This window comes from Oenanthe melanoleuca, chromosome 12 (genome assembly GCF_029582105.1).
Source record: "Oenanthe melanoleuca isolate GR-GAL-2019-014 chromosome 12, OMel1.0, whole genome shotgun sequence".
NCBI classification, from domain to species: Eukaryota; Metazoa; Chordata; class Aves; order Passeriformes; family Muscicapidae; genus Oenanthe; species Oenanthe melanoleuca.
The window spans coordinates 9,223,117-9,244,296 of record NC_079346.1 but is presented as its reverse complement, the minus strand read 5'-3'; the positions used below and the strand labels follow the sequence as shown (position 1 = coordinate 9,244,296).

Genomic DNA, 21,180 nt, shown 5'->3' with positions numbered 1-21,180 from the left:
ACAGCCACTCGCTCACCCCCTCATTCAGTGGGATGGGGAGAGAGTCAGAAGGGTAAAAGTGCAAAAATTCATGGGATACAAGTTAGTGAGTAGCAAAAAAAAAATGGGGTGAGGAAAAAAATACAGCAAAACACATCAAAGAGGTAAAAAACAAAATAAAAAACTTTAAGTGATGCAAAAGAAAGCCATTTCTCACCAGCCAGTGCCCAGCCCATGCATGTGAGAGTTCAAATACATCAGAAAAGCCTAATAGGAAGAAAAAGAAAGGTAAAAACCCACCCCAACATTTATTTTCTGGTGTATGGGACTGGTTATTTCAAGCTTGCTGATGGCCTCTTCAGTCAAACAGATGGAGGTTAAACCAGTGTGTCCATTCCTGAAGTCCTGATTTGAGGTAGGGAAAGAAAAAACCAACATGTACATGGCTACTCTTTGTGAAAATAAAACATTTGAGTATCCCTGCTGAGCCTAAAGCATGCCATGCCCAGGATCAGTCCCACAGCTGTCTTTAGTTGGGGATTTTTGGCTTGGCTGGTTATTTTTCTGGGTGTGATCGAGGACTTTGTCAGGGGTTTCTCCTCTCACTAGCACAGCCTGCAGTGCCTGAGCTAAGCAGCCTCATAAGAGCACAGACAGCAACTGCAGTGTGTCTCAGGTTAAAATAAAACAAATAAAGAGGAAATTTTAAAAGCCATGAAGTGCCACAAGCTGCTGCTGTAGGATTTTGGCCACTGCCCTGATGGCCATCACCTGCCCAGGGCTGCCAAGGCCACGGGAGAAGAGGCATCAGCAGGGGATGTGCTGCCCTCTGAGACACAGCCCAGGGAGCAGCTCTGTTCTAGCCCTTGAGCTGGGGCACACAGGGGACCCCTGGACACACACTGAGCCCCCAGGCTCATGTTTCTGGGGGCTCATTCAGCCTCCTGCAGCCCCAGTGCCTCGGTTGGCTCCATGGGGTTTTGGCAAGGTCTCGGTGCAGGGCCTGAAGTCTTTGCCCCAGAGGGGCAGCCAGAGATGGCACACAGGGGTTGTTTATGTGGCAAGGATTCCCCAGCCTAACCAGGAGCCTTCCTTTACCCTGCTCAGTCTCCAAAACTTCCACCCACTTGCTCGTGAAGGGTTACAAAACCCAGCTCACCCTCTCTGTGCTGGTGAGCAGAGATTCCCTGTGGCCTTATCCAGGGAGCATTCCAGCCTGTGCTGCCCACACTGGGAGCACAGGGAAGAAATTCTCGGTGCATGGACACAACAATTGTGCTCTGGGCTCCTGGCAGTCGTTTCTTGGGATGTCTGGTTTCAGAGGTGGGGTAATTTGGCTACCATAGCGCAGATCCCCAAAGCACCCTGCTGGAGCTGCAGGGCTCTGAGCACCAGATGGGACAACTCCTGCCAGCACATCATTCTCCAGGAGTTTTCTAACCCACCCCCAGGGATTAACCACAGCTTTGCAAATGCTGCCACGTCACGGCTGCCACGCGCTTTGCTGCGTCAGTGTTTTGTCACGGAGCAGCCCAGCTTTCAGCCAAAAAAGCTGCAAGCAGTGCTGGAACCACATGCATGAGCATCTCCAGCTCTGCCATTAACAGCTACAGCTAAATTGTGTCCATGGGCACCGGGAGGGGAGGACCCAAGCCCTGCTGCTTATGGTGGGTGGCAAGGGACAACCCCAGCCCTACACTGGCAGCCCTACAAACAAAGCAAAACCTCCCCCTTGTCCTCCAAGGTGTCTAACAAACAGGGTCTCCTGGCAAGTTAAAATGTTGCTGGAAGCAAAGCGTTGCTTCACTATCATCCCCCAGCAGAAAGCAACACAAACCAAAACAAACGCATTTCATTTGCTTTTATTTAATTAAAAAAAAAAAAAGTCAAAGTCATTCCAATCCCATTTAAATACAGAGATTTACAAAGAGGTCCAAAACAGGACTAAAATATTCTTTGAAATGCTGTACTTTTAAATATTGTGCTTTCATAGATACATAAGAAAATTAGCATATAAAAATACTTTACAAGGAATACACTCTAATATATGGATAAAAATACACATTTAAGTAATGCATTTCATCTTCATATCATTCAAAATGCATAGGAAGGGATACAAGGACCAAGTTTTTCTTCCTCCTTTTTTTTTTTTTTTTTTTTTTTAAAGCCTTTAATAAAAGTCTTCATTAAAAACCTATGAGAAGCCCCAGTGGGCTTCCACTGCTCAGAATATTGCATATAAAAACACTTTCGGCCGCACTGTCAATGCTCCACAGTATCAATTATGGCACGTTATCCAATTGTGGCAGCAATGGTATGGGATATTGCATACTCAAAGAGAAAATGGCTACAACAACCAAGAGCTGGATGGGGCTGTGCCTGGAAGAAACCCCGGGTACCTTGTGCTGTCACAGGGGACAGACAGCAGGGACAATTCTGGCTGGCAAAGCCACACACACTGACACCCACCCAACCCTGCACACAGCACTGGGGATGGAGCAGCTGGAAGGGCAAGCAGGGCACGGGGAGTGGCTCTGGAGCTGCTGTGTCTGACTGAGCGAGCTCCTGCATCCATGGCCAGGCCTGCCCAGGGAAAGCAAAGCCTCACACCGCCACCAGGACACCAACATAAAGTGCTACTGTGGGAAACAGGCCACGGGACACAGGACACCCCCTCCCAACCAAGGGCTTGTCATGCCTCTGCCTCAGAGGGACAGCAAGGTTTCATTGATCCAAACCAGGAAAATTCGCTATTCTGCTATTTGCTTCCAGGCACAGGCCAGGTTTGCAAGCAAGACCTCTCCATGAAGCTCAGACAAACAAAGGGATTCAGGGAGGTACTCAAGGCCTTTAGCCTTGGGTATGGCCTCTGCTCTGTAGTCACTGCTGAGCACAGGTAACCACACTGCTCATGGCAATCAGCCACTCAAGGTGCCTCACCCCACTACGGGACAAGCCAGGCCTCGGGGGCAGTGTGGATAGAGCTGGCAGCAGACAGCTGCAAATAACAATTTTTGCACAAGAATTGCATTTAGCCACTCTCAAGCACATTTTGAAGTGTCTTTCAACCAGCTCTCTCCACAGCCCTGCACTGCAAGCACAAGGGGCTGCAGGAATTAATTTGCCAGGAGTGTTGAAAGGATGGAGCTGGGCACAGCATAAAAGGAAAGGCATTTCAGTCCTGCTGTATGTGATTAACTGAGCAAACGAAGAACACAATAGCACCATGTGTGTCTGTAGGATGGCCAGTGCCTTTCAGAGTGAGGATGTCAGGGGCAGGACCCTGCACACTGGATGGCAGGAGCACAGGGAGATGCCCTGCCATGGGGGATGGCTGTGGATGCTCTTTCCTCCCTTTGGCAGTTTGTCCCACTGCCATCGCTGCCACAGCCCGGCGCACACCCAGCTCTGACCTTTCCAGCAATATTTGGGGTCTACAGGCCCACTGAAGACCCACCTCCCCACTTGCAGGTTATGGTACACAAAGCATTTACAAATACCAGTGCAACAAAAAACAGAAAAACACCCCAACCACCACAAGAGCTCAGCAGAGGCATGGTCTGCTGCGCTGCTGCTGCTCAGAGCGTCTGCACACTCGCCTTGACCTCGGCGCCGCGGGGCCCCGGCAGCTCTCTGCTCCCCTCCGAGGCAGCCAGCGCCAAGGGGGTCCGGCTGATCACCAGCTCCAGCTTGGCTCCAGCCTCTGAAATCAAGGGCACGGCCAGACAGCAGTCAAAGTCTCTCGTTCGGACGCGGTTTACCTGCCGGGATGGATTTAGGACATGCCATGGGGAGGAACAACAGAAAGATCATGTTTGTTAGTCAGCAGATGCAAGATTAGTGCTAAACCCCAGCTGGAAAAAAAAAAAATACACAAGTCTTGGGGGTCCCTGATTCCAGGTTCACAATGGAGAAGAGCAGAAGCACCCCTTCAGAATGAGCTGCCATGCTTAGCTGAGGAATGATGCAGTAACTCATAGAGGAAGGGGGGAAAAAATTCTGGACCAGGCATGAACCCCAACCCCCAGTGCCTGGGGCAATATTACAAGTATTAAACACTGCAGGGCTCAAAACCAGTTCTCCTGTTCAAGCCTGTAGAAAAAATGTTGCTGCTTTCCATTATTTTTTTGCCATAATGGCTTTTACTGGCCTTAAATTTGTGGTGCCAAATATTCAGCACATAGGAAACAAATAAAGGCCTGAGGCTTCTGGCAACCATTTTCCAGCTCAGCCAGAGGTAAACCCAGACTATACCAAACAGTTCCTGCTTCCCCCTTCCCCATTTATACTCTTCATTTCACAGGAGTCTGGATGCATTTCATGTGGACACAGGAGGCAGCTGCAAATTCTCTCTGTAGGATTCAACAGTGAAAGCAGTTACTGCTGGCTCTTGCAGACCTTCAAGCACATTTCTAGGCTGGGTCATCTGGAGAAACAACCCCAGCTCTCTCACCTACAGCTACCAGAACACCTGGGCTTGGTGCCATGACAGCTCTGGGACAGAGTAGGCTGGCAAGTGGCACAGGGATGGGAAGTGGGGAAGGGGAAAAGGAATTTCCCATACACCTTTGGAGTGAACATAACTCCTGGGGCCAGTGTTGCTTCCTTCTTTGGGTAAGGGCTGGGTATTTGACTCCATACAACCCTTCCATGCCAAACCCCTTCCCAGAATTAATGCATGCCCACAGTGCTGGGTCTGTGAAAGCAGCAGTGTCCCCCCACCCCAGCCAGTGTTCACACAGAGACCCCAATATTGCCCCTTGCAGCAGAGGGACAATTTCTAGCCCACTCATGGACAAGAAGAGATAAACCACGAGCTTGCTCTGCCCCTGCTCTGTGCCAGCCAGGCAGCTCCAGTGCAGAAGTGCCACTAGGGCAATGCCATGCTCCAGTCAATCCATGCAGCAGAGGGTGGAGGCTCTGTGACAGCAGGGACGAGGTGTTCCACTGGCCTTCGGGCACATCACCATCACAGCTCTGTGCAGCATCCTCAGCAATGCATCTCTGCACTTCTTGGGGGGAGGCACCACAGCACGTCTGCAATCCCTCATTCCCAAATCCATCTCAAGGCCATGGCAGTCGCCTCGTGTGCCCGTAGGTGTGAGCTGTGCAGCACAGCATGTGGAAAAAGGCTGTCCAAAGTCTCCATGCCACTCTGGTTAGGATTTTGGGCACACCTCCCAGAGCACTTGGCACTAGCAAAAAGCAGCATATCCAACACTGAACAGAAAGGCAGCCCAGAGCCTAATTAGCTTCTTGTTCATTCTTGCACCATCTTTTATTTGAAGCTGAGAAGGAATAATTGTATAGCAGCCAACTGGCTAGAGACCATAACAAGCTTAAACAAGGTTCCCCACAGTGCTGCCAATCCTCCAGTTACCTGATGTACATAAAGTATTGGCTCTAATCCGACTGCTAAGAACCCCCACCTAGAAATTAGTAAAGCTAAACATCTGAGTGTTTCCAAATATGGTCACAATATCTGCATTTCTAAATGGTGGCAATTTTTCCACAGAGGTTGCACTTCCTTCAGTTGCTGTTTGAGTTGCCTCAAAGCTAAAATAGTTGGTTTTCATCCGCACAGAGCTTCTCTCCAATCTCCAAAACTCACCGGGCTTTTTCTGTCCCTCTGGTAGTCCGATATTCCCAGGGCACATTTGTTACAGACTGTGGTTTTGACCAGAGTTTTTATTCTGTTTCTGCATCAGCTATTTCAGATGAAGCATTTTTCAAAGAAAAATATCCATAAAAAAAAAACTTGCTTGAAGATGTGTTTCCTAGAAAACTCCTCTAGTTGTCAAAGGCATGCACAGAACTTCATGAACATCACTTGATTCCACAAGGGGCTTCACAGGAACACATATTGGTCAATACAGTCTTGTTCATCCAAATACCAGGAATAGGACTGAGGGTGAGGAAAGGAAGCAACACAGCTTTTTGCTTGTTTTGAGCTCTCCAAGCTCAAAAAGGCCAGTGCCAGAACAGGCTGTGCCCTGGACCAGTGTAACCTAGGAGTACCACCTGGGGTACCACCTGAAGGTACTACCTTGTGATTTCTTATTATAAAACACAGGTCCCATTGAGTGTTGGTGGCTAAGAGCTCACCTAGTTGGCTAACTATTACCTTTCTTTAAAGTTAGTGCTGCCATGGATGGGTCTCACTTCTCTCTTCCTCTCAGCCACTCATTCACTCCGTCCCAGCCTCCAGAACTGCATTTTGCATTTATTACCTGAAGCACTCTGTCATATGGCTTGAGGCCACACTGATCTGCTGGCCCATCCGGACGGACCATATTTACATAGACACCTTTTTCTAACAGGCCATCCGACAAACTGAATCCAAAGTCTTCGCTCTCCGGGTCTTTGTGCAGTGTCATCTGGAGAGGCAGAAAGAGAACAAGCAGGTTTCAATGCAGCAGAGGAAGGAGGTGATGTGATGTACAGGGTTGCCAGGATGAGAGCACCGTGAGTAATTTGTGCAGATCTACAGCAGTTCTGCTCTAGGTCTCCTGGGCAGGTGTTTCTTAGGCTGGGCAGATAACACAGACTGACCCTTATTTACCTGACACCACAATCACAGGAGAATTGCTTTGGTGACTGGCATAAAACTAACCCCACACCCATCCCTCACCCTTGTGGAAGGAAACACAAGTATTGGAATACAGACAGCCCTCATGTTTCACCCAAAGAGCAGCAAACAAGTGTTTTCAGTGGAGTATCACCTTCCCTGGGCCAGGTTATGCTGTGTATCCTCTCTGTGTGCCAGATCAGCACATGAAAAATCCACATGTTTACTGGGAATTTTTAATGTAGTGAGTCAAATGTGAAGACAGGTCATTTTTAATATATCACTTAGAAGGAACATCTAAAATTCTCCATATTATTCACAAGATATTTTCATTCATATCAGTAAGTGCTGATGCTCTGAGGATAAGAATGGGCAACCTCCCCATCTTTCCCTTGGGCACATCATTCTTTGGCCTCGCCTAAAGGAGGAGAGTGCTGCTGAAGTGTGTCTTGCCATGGAATAACACTGGGAACCAGGGACAACTGATTCCCCAACACCAGCAAAATCTCCCTTTGCCTCCCATGAGCAGGGAGTGAATCTCTACCATGGCTCACACTCCATGATTGTGCTTCTGGCTGGGTGAGCCTCATGGATCTGCTGTCCTGGGGCAAAACAATGCTCAGGATGATGCACAGGAGCATCCCACCTGGCCTCAACCTCATTTCCAAACACAGCCAACACCAGATGCTCCAGCAGAATGAAGAGTCACCCTATAACATGCCTAATTACCCAGCTCTCCTCCTTCAGGTACCAAGGAGTTTTATTTAAAGACACATTTGCCATGCCCTGAAGGGCAAAAGAGGATCAAACATGGAAAAGCTGGTTTTTTCCAGCTAGCATAACTGCAGGTTTCATTCTGAAGTCACATTAGGGAAGAAAAAGGCAATCAAATTTTTGAAACCTCTCCAGCTCCCTTCCCTGCTTGCATTCTACATCAGCACCTTCTAGAGTTAATTACTTTTCCTAATTACCACTGCCTTGCACAATGGTTAAACTGGCTACATTCAGATGGATGCTGAAATCAAACCAGTATCCCAACACTGAAGTGGAGTGGAAGCAGAGGGAAGTAGTTTTTTATTTGAGAAGTGGCCTACTAAATGGAGTGTACCCCAGGAAAAGAGCTGATGGGTCTGCAAGGGGCCATACTTTGAGCCCTCTCACTTTTATCTCTAGCACCAATCAACAAACTCCAAAACACAAGGACCTGGAAATCTTATATATAAAGAGAAATAGCAAAGCTCAGGTTTGAACCCTGCTGAATGATGGCAGCTAAATCCCATTACTCTTCTGAAGGGGCTCTCTCATCTTAATCTGACCTTCTGGAAACCTTTGCTGCAGACCTTGGTGAGGGCCAGCTCTAGCAAGGACCAGTTCCTGGGGGTCCCTCTGAGCAAAGCAGATTTTTTACAAGGTTGCAAAAGTTCTACAGCTTTAACCATTGAGGTACTGCAGTTACACCCACCCTTGGTGACACAAACCTTGTGAAACTCAACGGGGGTCGGGGACATGATTTCCTGCATCTCCTTCTCGATCTTCTTCATGTCCAGGTTCCTCTCATTCTTCTTGGCGGGGGAGCTGCCGCCGTCCGTCTGTCCGTCCGTGCAGCTGGAGCTGGCTTTCCTCAGTGGGCTCATTCCCGAGGGGTTCACAGAGTCCAGGAGCAGCTTGCTGCCCTCCAGGCCCAGGTTGTGCACGCTGCCTGTCATGATGGAAGCCTGCAGGGCGAGGGACAGCGTCACTCTGCTGAGCCAGCAGCAGGACGGACGGACCGCGCGGCCACGAAGTGCCACAGACAGCACAGCGGCACAGTGCCCTCATTAACCTGAAAATAACTACCCAGAAGCTCTTCCTGTGGGCTGCAGGAGCCATCCCCAGACCTCAGGAGCCTGCTTCCAGGTCTATGGCTGAGCCACTTCGTGCTCTCCACCCCAACCCCAACAGGGAGCTTAATCTCAGACGAAAGCATTTGTAAAGCTCTGCCTTATTTTCCATGGCCCCTTCTACACAAATAGAGCCAGGCAGGCCTCCTCTTGTGCATGAACCATCTTGAGTCAAGGAGGATGAATACACCTTTCTCAGGAAGCTCCCAGTGTCTGCCTGGCCCTCCAGCCTCTCTCCCTCTGCAGGCTGCAGCTCCTCTCCAGCATCACACAGTGCTGGCAATGGCCCAGGGGAGCCAATGCCTTGGACTCCACTGAGGCCAATCAGCACAAAAATTGGGATTTTATCTGTTAGTAAATAGGAGCCATCACTGAGCAAAACTGAGTTAAAAATATGAAATTAAGTAGTATTTCAGCTTGGTCATCCTAGCATCCATTAAAAGATGGCCCTAAGTAGATTTGACTCCATTTGGCAATGCTTTTCACTAATGAGATTATGCTGATCAAAGCTAACGGAGGAGTCAAGAATCCAGTCTGTGGAACCTCAGCTGACTCCAGGTCATAGAGTCCATTTACACAGTGTAATGAAACCTGTAATTTCAAAGTTCAAGTTCAAAGGGTCTGCAGTCCCAATAAATGTCAAGAGGTAGAGAAATTAAAGGAAAACTGGGGAGCAGACAGCAAAATTCTTTAACACTAATCATGGCAAGTCAAAGAGCAATTGCTCCTGCGCACAGGAGAAATATCATCCAACTAAATCTCTAATCAAGACCCTCCAGCTCTTTGGTCCAAGTTGGAACAAAGGCAAATAAAGTGAATTATGGTGGCAGTAGGAAAATGCCAGCAAATGTTATCCCACAAAGGACTGGAAAAAATACAGAAAGCCTTTTAGCTTTGCACTTTTCAGGTCTTCACACATGACTTGATAAGCTCAAGTTCGGACAAAATTCAAATACCTGGTACGTGGAAGGACACTGACCTACCACATACCTGACAGGCAGACTAACAAACAACAGCACAGACAACCAGGGTACATTTGGCCACTGCCCTCGGGTAGCCTCAGCCCTCAGGCTGTTGTGCTGTGCTGCCCCAGAGAGAGGGAGAACAGAAAGGTCTGTGCACACATGGCACTGTCCTCCCCCATGGGCTGCAAACACCACAGCCAACCAGGACCCAACAGCACCAGGTTCATTCTCCATCTTCACAGCATTTAAATCCTCCTTGCAGCATTAAAAATAATTTTCTAAAGTTTTTCCATAAGTTTTAGGTTTAGTGCAAGCAGCAAAAAGGGCAATTTCAAGACATTTCCAGCCTGTGGCTGCTCTGCATTATTTTTCCCATGTTTTGGCTGCCCTCAAAGCAAAGCAGAAACACACACTTTACTGGAAAAAGCCTGTTTCTTCCCATACTCATAGCCTGGAAGTGGATTCCAACTGTGTGTTAACCTGCTTCTAGGCCATCATGGGTCACCTTGTATGACTCTTTTTTTCTTATTTAAAAGCAAAGTACGAAGGGCCATTTTTTATTATTTTTTTAATACAAATAAATCAAATCTCTGACTGTCATCAAATGACAGGAGGCTGAGTATTGGGGCTAAGAAAGCTGCAATATAGCAAAAGCCCCAATGAGTGCTGCACATCCCACAGCACACTTCACAAAGGCTGAGCACATGGAAAGGGAAGAATGGATCAGCGGTATTTTGGATTTGAGAAAACAGGAGTTGAACCCAACAGTTTCCTGATAAAAACAGAGCACTTTTGTCCCCAAAACTTTCAAAATATTCTAGAAATGTGCTTAATACATAGAAACCCTGGAGGTGCTCAGCTTTCAGTATGATTCCTTTACATGTTTAAAAGCATTTCTGTAACTGTCAAAGCTCCAAACAGCATAAAACACCAATTGCAGCATGGATCCCTGGAAAACAAAAGAAAGTCCAACAAATCCCTTCTTTTGCATTTAGACTCCAGCAGAAAATAAATATTTATGCATCATTTTAGAGAGGTACTTTGTCTTAAGCAGTCAACAACTCTTCAGAAAGGTTGAGAACAGCTGCCTAAACTTGTTTCTAAATACATTCAGATCCAGGAAATGAGTGATCAAGGGAAAAAGTTATAGTCTGGGAGGGCTGGGGATTTGGGGTTTTGAGTGTCTTGTGGGGCTTTTTTTTAAGTCAGCACTTTCTTAAGCAGTTAAGATAATAAAAACAGTGTTCCATGCTTCAACACAATACATTTAATTGAGATTTCCTCCTCCACTTACAGTTGCTAAGGATCAAGGAGGAAAGAACAATTAGCAAGTCCCTTGTCACAATACAAACCAAAACAGGACTTTCCTCTTCGACCTTCAATTAGTTAGAAGTTGCTTTTTTTTCTCTGAAGCCTCAGCAATATGCAACTGCACATAAAACCAGTCCCACTGGGAGTGATGGAGGGCATGACCCAGAGAGCTCTCCCCAGTCCTCTGCACCAGGAGGGCACAGGGAGAGATGGTCCTATGGGGTCCTCCACCTTTGTTCAGGCTGAACTAGGGCAGGGAGCAGCACATGCCCCATCCTGCAAGGCAGGTTTGCTTCCTTCTGCTCACAGTCTCAAGGGGGCCCTTTATTTGCATCCCATGACTTAGAAATCCAGGCTCCTCATCGTATAACCGGACACAATAACATGACCTCCAAAGCATTTTGGATAAAGAAAAGAGAAAGTGGTTTGTGAAGAGAGGAAACACCTTTATTTCTGCAGGAAGCAATTACTTTCTCAGATTTTTCCATGGGGAAGGCTGGCTGAAAAGGTTCCAATTACCTATTTCACTGAAACGGTTTCCGGCAGAGTGGCAGCTGAATGCAAGATACGTGTGCCTGTCTGCACTTGGAGCAAGCCAAGGCTTCAGTCCCAATGGGGCTCTCTGGGGCTCCTTTTGCTTGGCCTTCAAGTGCTTTGGACAGACAATATCTTTCCAAGCAGAGTGTTTGCCACTGGATGGGGAAGGCTTGCCAACAGTCATGTGAAGATTATTGGCCAGAAACAGTTCGTGGAGTTCCTGGCAGGCAAGACATGGGCTCAGGGAAAGAGCACATGCAAGCAGCTGTCTAATGAGGCAGAGTCACCCATTAGCACAAAGCCTGACAGGAACTAAACCCAAACCCTTCTTCACACCACTGGCAGCTCAGGGATGCTATGGGCAAATAACATCTGGGGAAACGGTCTAACATTTATGGAAAGAGCAAAACAGTCAGGTCAGCAGCAAATTCAGAAAGTGATTTACCTCAATCTCCCTCAAAAGTTCAGACTGGCCGCATGTTTCCAAATCCTCCAAAGCTTCTCCAAAAACACGCCAAAAATTGTCCTCATGAGTGGTCTCAAGGCCATTTTGGCGGTTGGGGTATCTGTTGTAACGTAGGAACCAAACATTGTCAGCACTCTTCTGCAGCGGGGTGAAAGCTGCAAGGCTACAGCAAGTGTCTCACCAGTAAAAGCAGACTTGAAGAGTCTTCATATACAAAAGCAAACAATATGAACTTTTCAAACAAGAGTCCACAAAAGAGACCTCCATGCATTTACTAACGGGGCAAGTGTCCTTCAAAGGAAGCATTAAGTTGGTGCAGTAATGTCAAAGTTCAAAGGGTAAATTAAAAAGTGCCTGTAGGAAGATTGTAGGTTTAGGAAGACTTTTTGGTGAAATAGAGAAGTGAAAGAAAAAAAGATGCGTTATGGGTAAACCAGGAGCCTCAGAGACTGTTAGTACAAAGGCTGATGGGATAGAGCTCAGATCTGAGACACAGAACACCTGAGAAGAGAGAAAAACACAGAGGGTAACAGACATGGTGAGAAAATGATAAATACATTAGGTCTCTATGAGAGTAAATAATGCAAAGATGTATATAAAAATGACTGCCCTGGGCTGGACAAGCAAACGCACACTACAGCCAGCAGTATCAACAGTGTCATGTTCAACCCATACAAACCGAGTTTCATTTGCTTTGGGATGGCCGGGGAACTGAGCTGTTACTGTCAGGACATCTCTCTTTTTTTTGCTCTATAGCAGTCTTGGCACTTACAGCTGTGTAAAGTTTACCACCAGTTCTGTCTACAACAGAGAGTAAGGTTAGAGAGAACCTCTCTCAAGCTGGTACAAACAGATGTTAACATGAACACCGTGTGCTGGGGGCTCTGCAATTCCCCACCTTGGCAGTTTCAGCACTTTTTATCTCTGACCACAAGCCAGGGTCATACCTCTAAATCAAACAGCAATTAAACATGGTGAAATCCTCTGAACAAACAAGCAGGTGATGCTGGACACTGCTTACTGAACACCAGACTGCAAAATTGAGACCAGCAGTGCTGTGTTTAACAGGAGCCTCTTGAAGGAAACTCGCTGTGAAATCAAGATCACGATAAACACACTAATGTGTCATGGAAGAGCCCCGAGGGGACAGTGATATTAGAGCAGCCTTAATGTATCTTATACAAATCTTATAAGGAGCTGCATGGATGATGCTCCAGCTCTGGTAGTATCTTGCATGGTTTAATGGTCTTCAGCTCCACAGACAGGAAGGCACACATCCACCAGAGTCACTCAGCAAAGTCAAAACATTTTACTTGAGCACATGTCACAGACATCTTGGCCTCCATTAAATATATAATGACCCTTTGGTCTTTTTCCAGATGTTTTACAACTGCAAAGTCTTTAGCACACACTTTCTCTTTGATCCACTGGTTTAAATGGGAGTCTGTAGCAGGCAGAAACTCAAACACCCTTTTGCTCCTTGTGGGATCATGGACTTCCTGAAGAGAGCAGTACATGACATGGCTTATTGTATTTTAAATTCACCCCCTATCTTTCATCAGCTTTAAAGGACAGTAGCCTTTACGCCAGGCAGAAAGGTCAAACAAACACCCAGCAAGACTTTATAAAAACAAACCAAAATTTCCCCCAAAGAGGAATTTTTGATTTTTTCCCCTTACTCATTTCCTTCCTCTGCTCCCAGGTTCCCAAAGAGGCAAATGTCCCTTCTAGTTACCAGTGTCTTGCCTCTCAGAGCAGCAGTACACAAACACATCCAGGACAGATGAATCAGAACAGGCTCCCACATCACTGGGTCAGCAGGTTCTTCCAGGCTAAAGGCTGTCAGGGTTTGATATTCTCTCTAATAAAGAGGGCTCAGCAGCATGAACCATTTCACTTGCACTTTGACACCAGGGCTGGGAGTCCTCATTAGGGACGTGGGGGTTTGGAGGGCTCAGATTGCCAACTTCAGCTGCCAGCAGCCTCGCCCGGAGGGCCACGAGGGATCAGTGACCTCTGTGAACTGGCTCTCGCTGAGAGGCAAAACAAGAACAAAGTCTTCGGTGCTGCCAGCCTTCCTGCCAGCTTGATCATCTTTAAATAGGTGGAAATGGCCATGAGATGTTCTAAGGGTTTTGTTTGGACAAACAAAAGTCAAAGAAAAAAAAATAGGAGAAAAAAGAACTGACAGTAACAACAGGACACACACAACTATGGGGACTCTGAAGGATGTTGAGGGGAGGGGAAGTTTTGAAGCAATGGGGCTTTTCCATTATGTGTGGCTCAGTCAGGGGCAGCCTCTGGCCAAGGCAGATCCAGCAGGATTTTCACCCAAAGCACTGGGCAGCTGCAGCCACCTCCCTGGCCTCAGGAGGTGTTACAGCATTTTCCCCATGCTGGCTGAGCTGGGGGATTAACTTGACCATGTTCACTCAGTGTAGCTTTGTTTGCAGTGTTGGAAGGGCCAAAGTGTGAGGGAGAGAGAACCCAGCCACAGTTTTGGTAGATTTTAACATGGATATGCAACCTCACACTGGTCCTCCAAGAGTTTGGATGGCTCTTTGGCACTGAGCTGTTTTGAAGCTGCATCCTTTCTCAAAAAAGTCTGGCCAACACATACAGCCCTGACCATATCTATTTATTACACCTAAACTATAAAAATACTGCAGCCTTTACATGGCAGGAGTAAGAAACATGGTAGAAGCCTGTGGTCCATGCAGCTGAGACCACCCTAACTCCAGACACAAATGTCACCTGGGCATGGCAGAGGTGCCACAGAGCTACACTCAGGGTAACCTGGCAATGTGGAGGTGGCCCAACACAGCCAGTGCACCACCAGCATCCTTCCCCATGGCTGGTGAAGCCAAGTGGGACATTACTGGCCACTCCATCACATTCCCATGCTCCCAAGTCCCTGCAGTGACAGCCACACTTCCAAACACCTCCCTGCCTCCTCCCACCTCTCCGTACCTGCTGGGCTTGTCCCAGTCATCTTCACTGAAGCTTCCATCCATGTAGGGGTAGTTTTTCCTGGGGTCTGCTGGGGGGGTGCTGCTCTTTTGCCTGCTGTGTCTCCACTCGTGTGGATGGAGGGCTATGCCAGCAGCCTGGGGTATGTAGGTACCTGGGGAAGGCAAGAAGGGGTGGAGGAAGAGAGAGGGCAGTACCTGGTCAGAAACCCCAAATGGAGTAGGGCACACAGAGCCAGGAGAGCCTCCTTCCCTAGATTCCAATGGAATGCACACGGATTGCACACTTTCCATCCCAGTCATCCAAAAGCAATTCTTCCAATCCCTTCTGGCTTCATTCAAAGCAGCTTCCCAGGATGTTGATGTGGGATGCCCCATTTCTCTTTTTCTCCCCTGCTTCCCAGTAGTTTCACAGTTTGGATCTGGGATCCACAGACCTGGGAGTACACATACCCACAGATGCAGATCCTACCTCCAGCCAGTTCCAGCTGTGGTCAACAGCTCCTGTTTCCACCCTGAACACAGCAGAAATTATGTTGTTGAATCGGTCACCTTTAAATACAACAAATTCTTCAAAGGGCAAAGGAAAGATCCTGACAAGATTCCCTCAGCAGTGGTAATGAGGAAGAGTCAGCTCTGATCCAAAGAGCTGCCAGCCAGAATTCCCTCAGAATTCCTATGCCTTTGGGATCAGTTGGTGCAGGTACAGGAAGCTGCTTCAGGGACATGTGTGTGAAAGGCAAGGAATAGGAGGAAAAGCCCTGCTGGCTTGAGAGCAGAGGAGGCTCATCTATATTACATTTGACAGGAGATCAATACAGACTGTTCATATGAAATCAGTTTCACTACATCTGCCCCCATGGACTTTTCCATACTGCAGTGTCTTACTCCAGAGGTGAAAATCCATCACTACCAAGTCACAAGATCCTCAAGTCTCATGAGAAGATACCTAAACAGAAAACTTCCAAAACAGATAATTCCTCAGCAGTCAGTGCTATCTGCAGTAGAAATAATGTCCTGAGTCCCCTGCCCACCTCCTACTGCCATTCAGTGTTTCAGAGAAATCCTCAGACCTTTCCAAGAAACACTGTATGCTCCCATCACACACTGTGCCAAGCAAACAGGAAGAAGTAATGGAGAAACAGTAATTAAGGGAGACTTGACGTCCTGAACAGCTAAGAACACTGGAAATATCCAAAGACAATGCCAACACTTCTCTGAAAATGCCAAGGCCTGTAATTTCACTTAACTGATTGTTTCCTCTGAGTGTTTTTAAAGGTTAGACTTCTCTGGATAAAATTGCTTGCCAACATCTTAGAGCAGTGAGAAGCACTCACTGTGCCAGAGCAGGACAAGGGCCCTGGATGCAGGTCCCTGCAGCAGGTCTGGGCTGGACACAGGGGCACCTGTCCAGAGCAGTCCCTTGGCATCATTACAGCTTCACCTCCTCCTTCCAGAGAGCAGGCTGGATCCCTGGGGTTCAGAGCCACCTGGTGGCATGTTCCCACCAGGCCCAGCACAGCTTCCCTGCCAAAATCCTTCCTTGAGCCATCTAGTGCTTTGAATGAACCTAAAAGCCTACAAGGCTGCAGAGCCTGGTCTCTAGTTCTCCATTTGGGGTGCAACCCCAGTCTCCAGGCTCTTTGATTCCCAGGTTTCTCTGTACCCTACCTTCCATGCCCATCCCATGGGCAACCCTCCATGCCCTTCTCCCTGCCTCCCAGCACCCCACCTCCCAGCCAGCACCACTGCACCACCTGCAGCCAAATGCAATTACCAGGGAAGACAAGAGAGCCCCTGAAGCAAAGTTGCAGTGTGTGGATCTCGGGCAACTTGGCACCAGCCCTGCTCCCTGGGGCACTGTGCTCAATTACTTGTTCTCAATTTACTGGCAAAGCAATCACTTCCCAGTGTCCAACTTGAGCTAACATTCAATTAGATGGAGAAGGATTGCAGCATTATGAAGGCCAGGGGATTCCTCCTTAATGAAGCCTCCAGTCCCAATTGTGCTCCCAAATAAAGATTTCTGATGAACAGAGGCTGAAGGAAGATGCAGGGAGGGGGAAAGGACACCTGGGCAGTGCTGTCCTTTGAACTGGGCCAGAATGCAGAGAGCACAGCACAGTCACACTTTGCAGCAGCACTCTGCAGCATCTCTCCCTGTTTTCACATTCTGTTCTGGACAGGAGTCTTTCCACCAGTTTCCTGTTGCAGTGTTGATTCAGGATTTTGGTTTGTTTCAACGTGGGCTAATGCTAGCTTATGTCATTAAATCTGAACTGGTTATGTCACTGACTCTGAGCTATTTCCCAGTGCTTTTCTCCAAGTAAAAATATATTCCCATGACTAGACTATCCTCCATTCCAGTTCCACATCTGCTAGAAGCTACAGCTGAATAAACCCGACCTCAAAGACATGTGTTCATCTGATCACTCACTAGAGAGCTAGAGATACTTTTTTGTAGTATTACCTTAATTATTTTGTTAAGTAAGTGCTTCTAGTCACAAGACATTCTTGTGGATTTTAAAACATCCTGAAGAGGATTATTATGTCCTACGAGGCCTCTCTGGAGAAATAAAAGTGAGCTATGGAACAAATACTCTGTAAAACATATGGCCAGTGAATACTGTCTCTGATTATGGGAATTATAAAGTGCTGTAATGGTTTTGAAAATGATGGGAACAGTATGATGCCATATAAGCCAGAACAAATGTGCCAATAAAAGCCTAAACAGATACACCAACTCAAAGCACAACAGGAATGCATTCTAAAATACATTTTGTTCCTTGCTGGAAGCAAGAGGCCATACAAATGTGGTCAGGCCACAGGCTTTGGCTCATGTTCTGAGACAAGACCCAGACAGAGAAGAGACCCCTAAGAACACACAACCCTGGCTTACCTTGGCTTCCATACCCAGCATCAATGGCAGAGCCATCCCAGGACTCCACAGTATTGTCCACACTTGCAATTGTGGTAGAGTATATCTCAGACAGCTTGCTAGTTTTCTGGGAGTCTGTGAGCTCATCTTCTGGGTCACTTACTTCGTTGATGCTCCCCGACTTCTTGGGGTAGGATTCTGCAAGCAGAACATCCTGCTTTAGCAGGCACGAAGAGCAAGCCTCAGGGAAAAGCTGATGCTGGCATGGGAGCAAGCCAGGTACTGTAAGTCTTTAAAGTACCTCTTTAGCTCTTCAAAAGTAGCTGAGAAAGGCATGTGCAATGAAGCTGAAAGGATTTAATGCATTAGTCTTATCTCAAGCTGAATCAAGACAAAATGCCTTTCTGAGTTTTTAGCACATGGAATACAAGAAGCAGCCATGGGGATTTGAGGATTACCAGATATGAGAGAGCTGGGACCTAATCTCAATTCACAAGCACATCTTCCTGTGCCTTTGGAAGCTTCCTCCAAAGAGCCCAGCCCAGAGAAATGTTGGCTCCTGCAAGCAATCCCCTATAGCTTCTCTGATCTCAGAGGGCCTCCTTTATACTCAGAGCAACACCAGGGCAGGTGCTGGATGCAAACTTGGCTACAAACAGATGTTTTAATTAGACTCCAATGACTACCATCACTGCTAAAGTTATTGCCCTCTTCCACAACTGTACTATCTCATAAGAACTCAAAGCTAACCACCACCTCTCCAGAGTCTCCCATGCATGTGACAACAGTGGAATTCCTGGGTGTGGTATTTTGAGGCTGAATTTCCCCTGATCAGTGATCAGAAAATGGGAGCTGAATGTGAATGATGAAGCCCAGACCTTCCCTTTCATTATTTTAGTGCTAACAGGCTCTTATTATCATTATATCAAATTTCTTTTCTGGCAAAAGCTATGCAAAGAATGATTTCTCAGCACAAGCACTTCTTTGTTCTGGGTATTTTAAAGTCCTTGCTGATTAGGTATCTTGTCAGCCATCCACACCCTGGATCACTGACCTGAGGGATAAAAAGCCCTCTGAAAGTCTGCATTTGTCAGTGAGGACAGATTATTTTACCAAACAAAGCCCAGTGTCCTGAAAGTCCCTGTTTTCCAAGCCTTCAGAAGATTGCTCACCATGATTAACTCAAGATTACCTTGAAATTTCAATTACACCTGCTTCATTCTCTGAATGATTAACGAGTCTCCAACAGGCACTTGCATGTCAATTATTTCACCAAGTGGCTGTGACAATGCAAAGTGCCAGCAGGGGGAAAAAAAGAAGTTTCAGACCAAAGACTAAGACATTTGGCTACAGGGGAAGAGACTGAGGCTTCTTGAAGAGGAATCAATCCCCAGTTCTATTTGCCACATCCCTACCCCCTGCCCAGTCTTCATCCATTTGTTAAACAGGTGCACTGCTACACATCTGCAAACTGCTTTGAGGTCTAGAGAAGTTCTGTGTTTAAGAGTGATGCCACTTTTTCAGATGCAGGACAGGCATACCAAGGGCCATGCTTGCTTGGAAAAGCTTTCTCTCTTGATTTCTTCTAATTCCCACGGCACTGTGGCCCACTGGCTGGGCAAGTCTGGCCAAATCTACAGACTGCAGAAGCATCACACCAAAAAAGAGGAAAATACTGGGGGTAGGAGAGACTGAAATGAAGCCAGAATGCACCTGGTACTTTCTGAATGTAATGAAAAAGCCTCTGTTTGGCTGTGGTCATGCACTCAGGGAGAAAATCTGCATGATCCCTCTTTTTTTCCAATCACCCTTCTGTCCCCCAGAAAACAGTTACCTGCCAGTACTAAGTATGCTTCTTTTTTTTTATACTATGTCAACAACAGCTTCAAAGCCCCAGGGAGCTTGGCAGGGAAACCAGAAGGGGATACCTAGAATGAAGTTAGATGCTTTGAAAGATGATCTTAGAGCCCCAAGCCAGGAAAAGAGGTGTAACAGATTTATTGCCAATTGTTTTCAAATGGTTGAATTAAAGGGGAGTGGGGAGAAGGAGGGGGACAACAGGGGGAAATTCATGGATTCTAACAACTCAGAATCTCCTTGCTTATTTAATGGGGTTATATTTTTTTAAAATCCTGGATTCTTTTATTTTTAAAAGTAACTTCTGCTTCACTTTTGTGTGAATCAGCAACACAGACAGGGAATGGCAACAACAGTACAAGGTGTCAATCTGAATTAAAAATTACTATTGCTAATAAACCTGCTGTTTCATCTCTTCCCATCACCACAGAGAGGCTTTGGGTTGCCTTTTTTTTTTTGTCTGTGAATCCAAAGTTCAAGAAACACTCAGGTTTTCACTGTGCCCAGCCATGCCCATGTCCACTGCCCCACCTCACCTTCCAGAACACGACAGAAACCCCCCAGCAGTGGCTGCTCCATGGCCCAGGGTCCCTGTGGAGTGATCCTCCCCCCTCCCCAGCCCAGCTCCTCAGCTCACTCTCTGTCTGCTTCTTGATCTTGAGGGTGACAGTCTCTCCTGCCATCTGCAGCAGGTGGATGGCCTCGCTCAGCGGTTTGCCCTTGAGGCTCACGTTGTTGATCGCCAAGATCCGGTCCCCAACGTGGATGGCTCCGGTTCTGGAGGGAAAAGGCACTGTCAGAAACTCCAGAGAAGCAATTCCTCTGGAATACAGAACACTCAGCTGTCGCTTGAGCAATTAACTCTCAGCACTTTGAAATATGTCTTTGTTCCCTCTTGATACACGCTCTACCTGTGACTTCTTCCTTCTATACCTGTGACTTCCTCTTCACAGGAATCCAGGTCCTCCCCAGCTTGATGTGCACAGACATACAAATGCCCCTGGGAGCACAGGGCCCCCTCAGGTCCCAGCCCCTCGGGAGCTGGGACTGCACACAGCTTAGAGACAAAACACTTCAAAGCAATGGGGTTAAAAGCACAAGCATTTTCAGTATGTGGAGTCCAACACAGTCATCAAACATGGAACTGAAGGACATGTTCACCCTGATGGAAAGAAATTATGAGACAAACCTAGAAACCTATTGGAAAATACCCAAACCAAAATAGCTTAACAAAATTGCTCATGTGTGTGCCAGCATGAGCTGAGGTAGCCACAGTTAATGATAACCTTAAAGCTCACCCTAGTCAGCTACACCTTTGTGACTTTCTCCACCAGCTCAGGAAGAGATTGTGTTTTATTGCTCAGCCATGTTCCAGCACTGGTTATTGCTCTCACCTAGATAAATCCTCAGGCTTCAGCAACAGGCAAACTAACAAGTCATGGCAACTCTGCCCCTTCTCCATCCTTCCCCTCTGCCTGCTCACAGACAAAGGTTCACTTTACCTCTTCCCAGTGAAACTCTGGGAAGAGCAGGCAGGGCAGGAGGTGTCCACTGCCACAGCTGCTGCCAAGGCTGGAGCTCACACTCGCCACTGGCTGGACTGAGCTTCTCAAACTCACACTCCAGCTCCCAAATGCCAGCACACAAGAGCAGCAACCACCTCCTCCTCCAGTACTGCAGGAGGTTCTGCTACCAGGAACCTCTTGATGCAGCCAGAAGGAGATGCCAATCTGGACTGCAATATCTTTTTGTCCATGGCAACTTGTCTCC

General features: G+C 47.3%; 1 protein-coding gene across 1 annotated transcript in view; it reads right to left on the bottom strand.

The window, feature by feature from the left end:
• Nucleotides 1–1,826: 1,826 nt before the first annotated feature.
• Nucleotides 1,827–21,180, bottom strand: part of GRIP2 (glutamate receptor interacting protein 2) — a 243,835-nt gene continuing 224,481 nt past the window's right edge. Inside the window, exons 18-24 of the mRNA XM_056501729.1 lie at nucleotides 20,048–20,187; nucleotides 17,575–17,751; nucleotides 14,677–14,830; nucleotides 11,686–11,806; nucleotides 8,026–8,262; nucleotides 6,210–6,356; nucleotides 1,827–3,740 (exon numbers count right to left, since the gene is read on the bottom strand). Coding sequence (XP_056357704.1) covers nucleotides 3,558–3,740; nucleotides 6,210–6,356; nucleotides 8,026–8,262; nucleotides 11,686–11,806; nucleotides 14,677–14,830; nucleotides 17,575–17,751; nucleotides 20,048–20,187 — 1,159 coding nt within the window. The 3' untranslated portion in view covers nucleotides 1,827–3,557. The remainder of the gene's footprint in view (nucleotides 3,741–6,209; nucleotides 6,357–8,025; nucleotides 8,263–11,685; nucleotides 11,807–14,676; nucleotides 14,831–17,574; nucleotides 17,752–20,047; nucleotides 20,188–21,180) is intronic.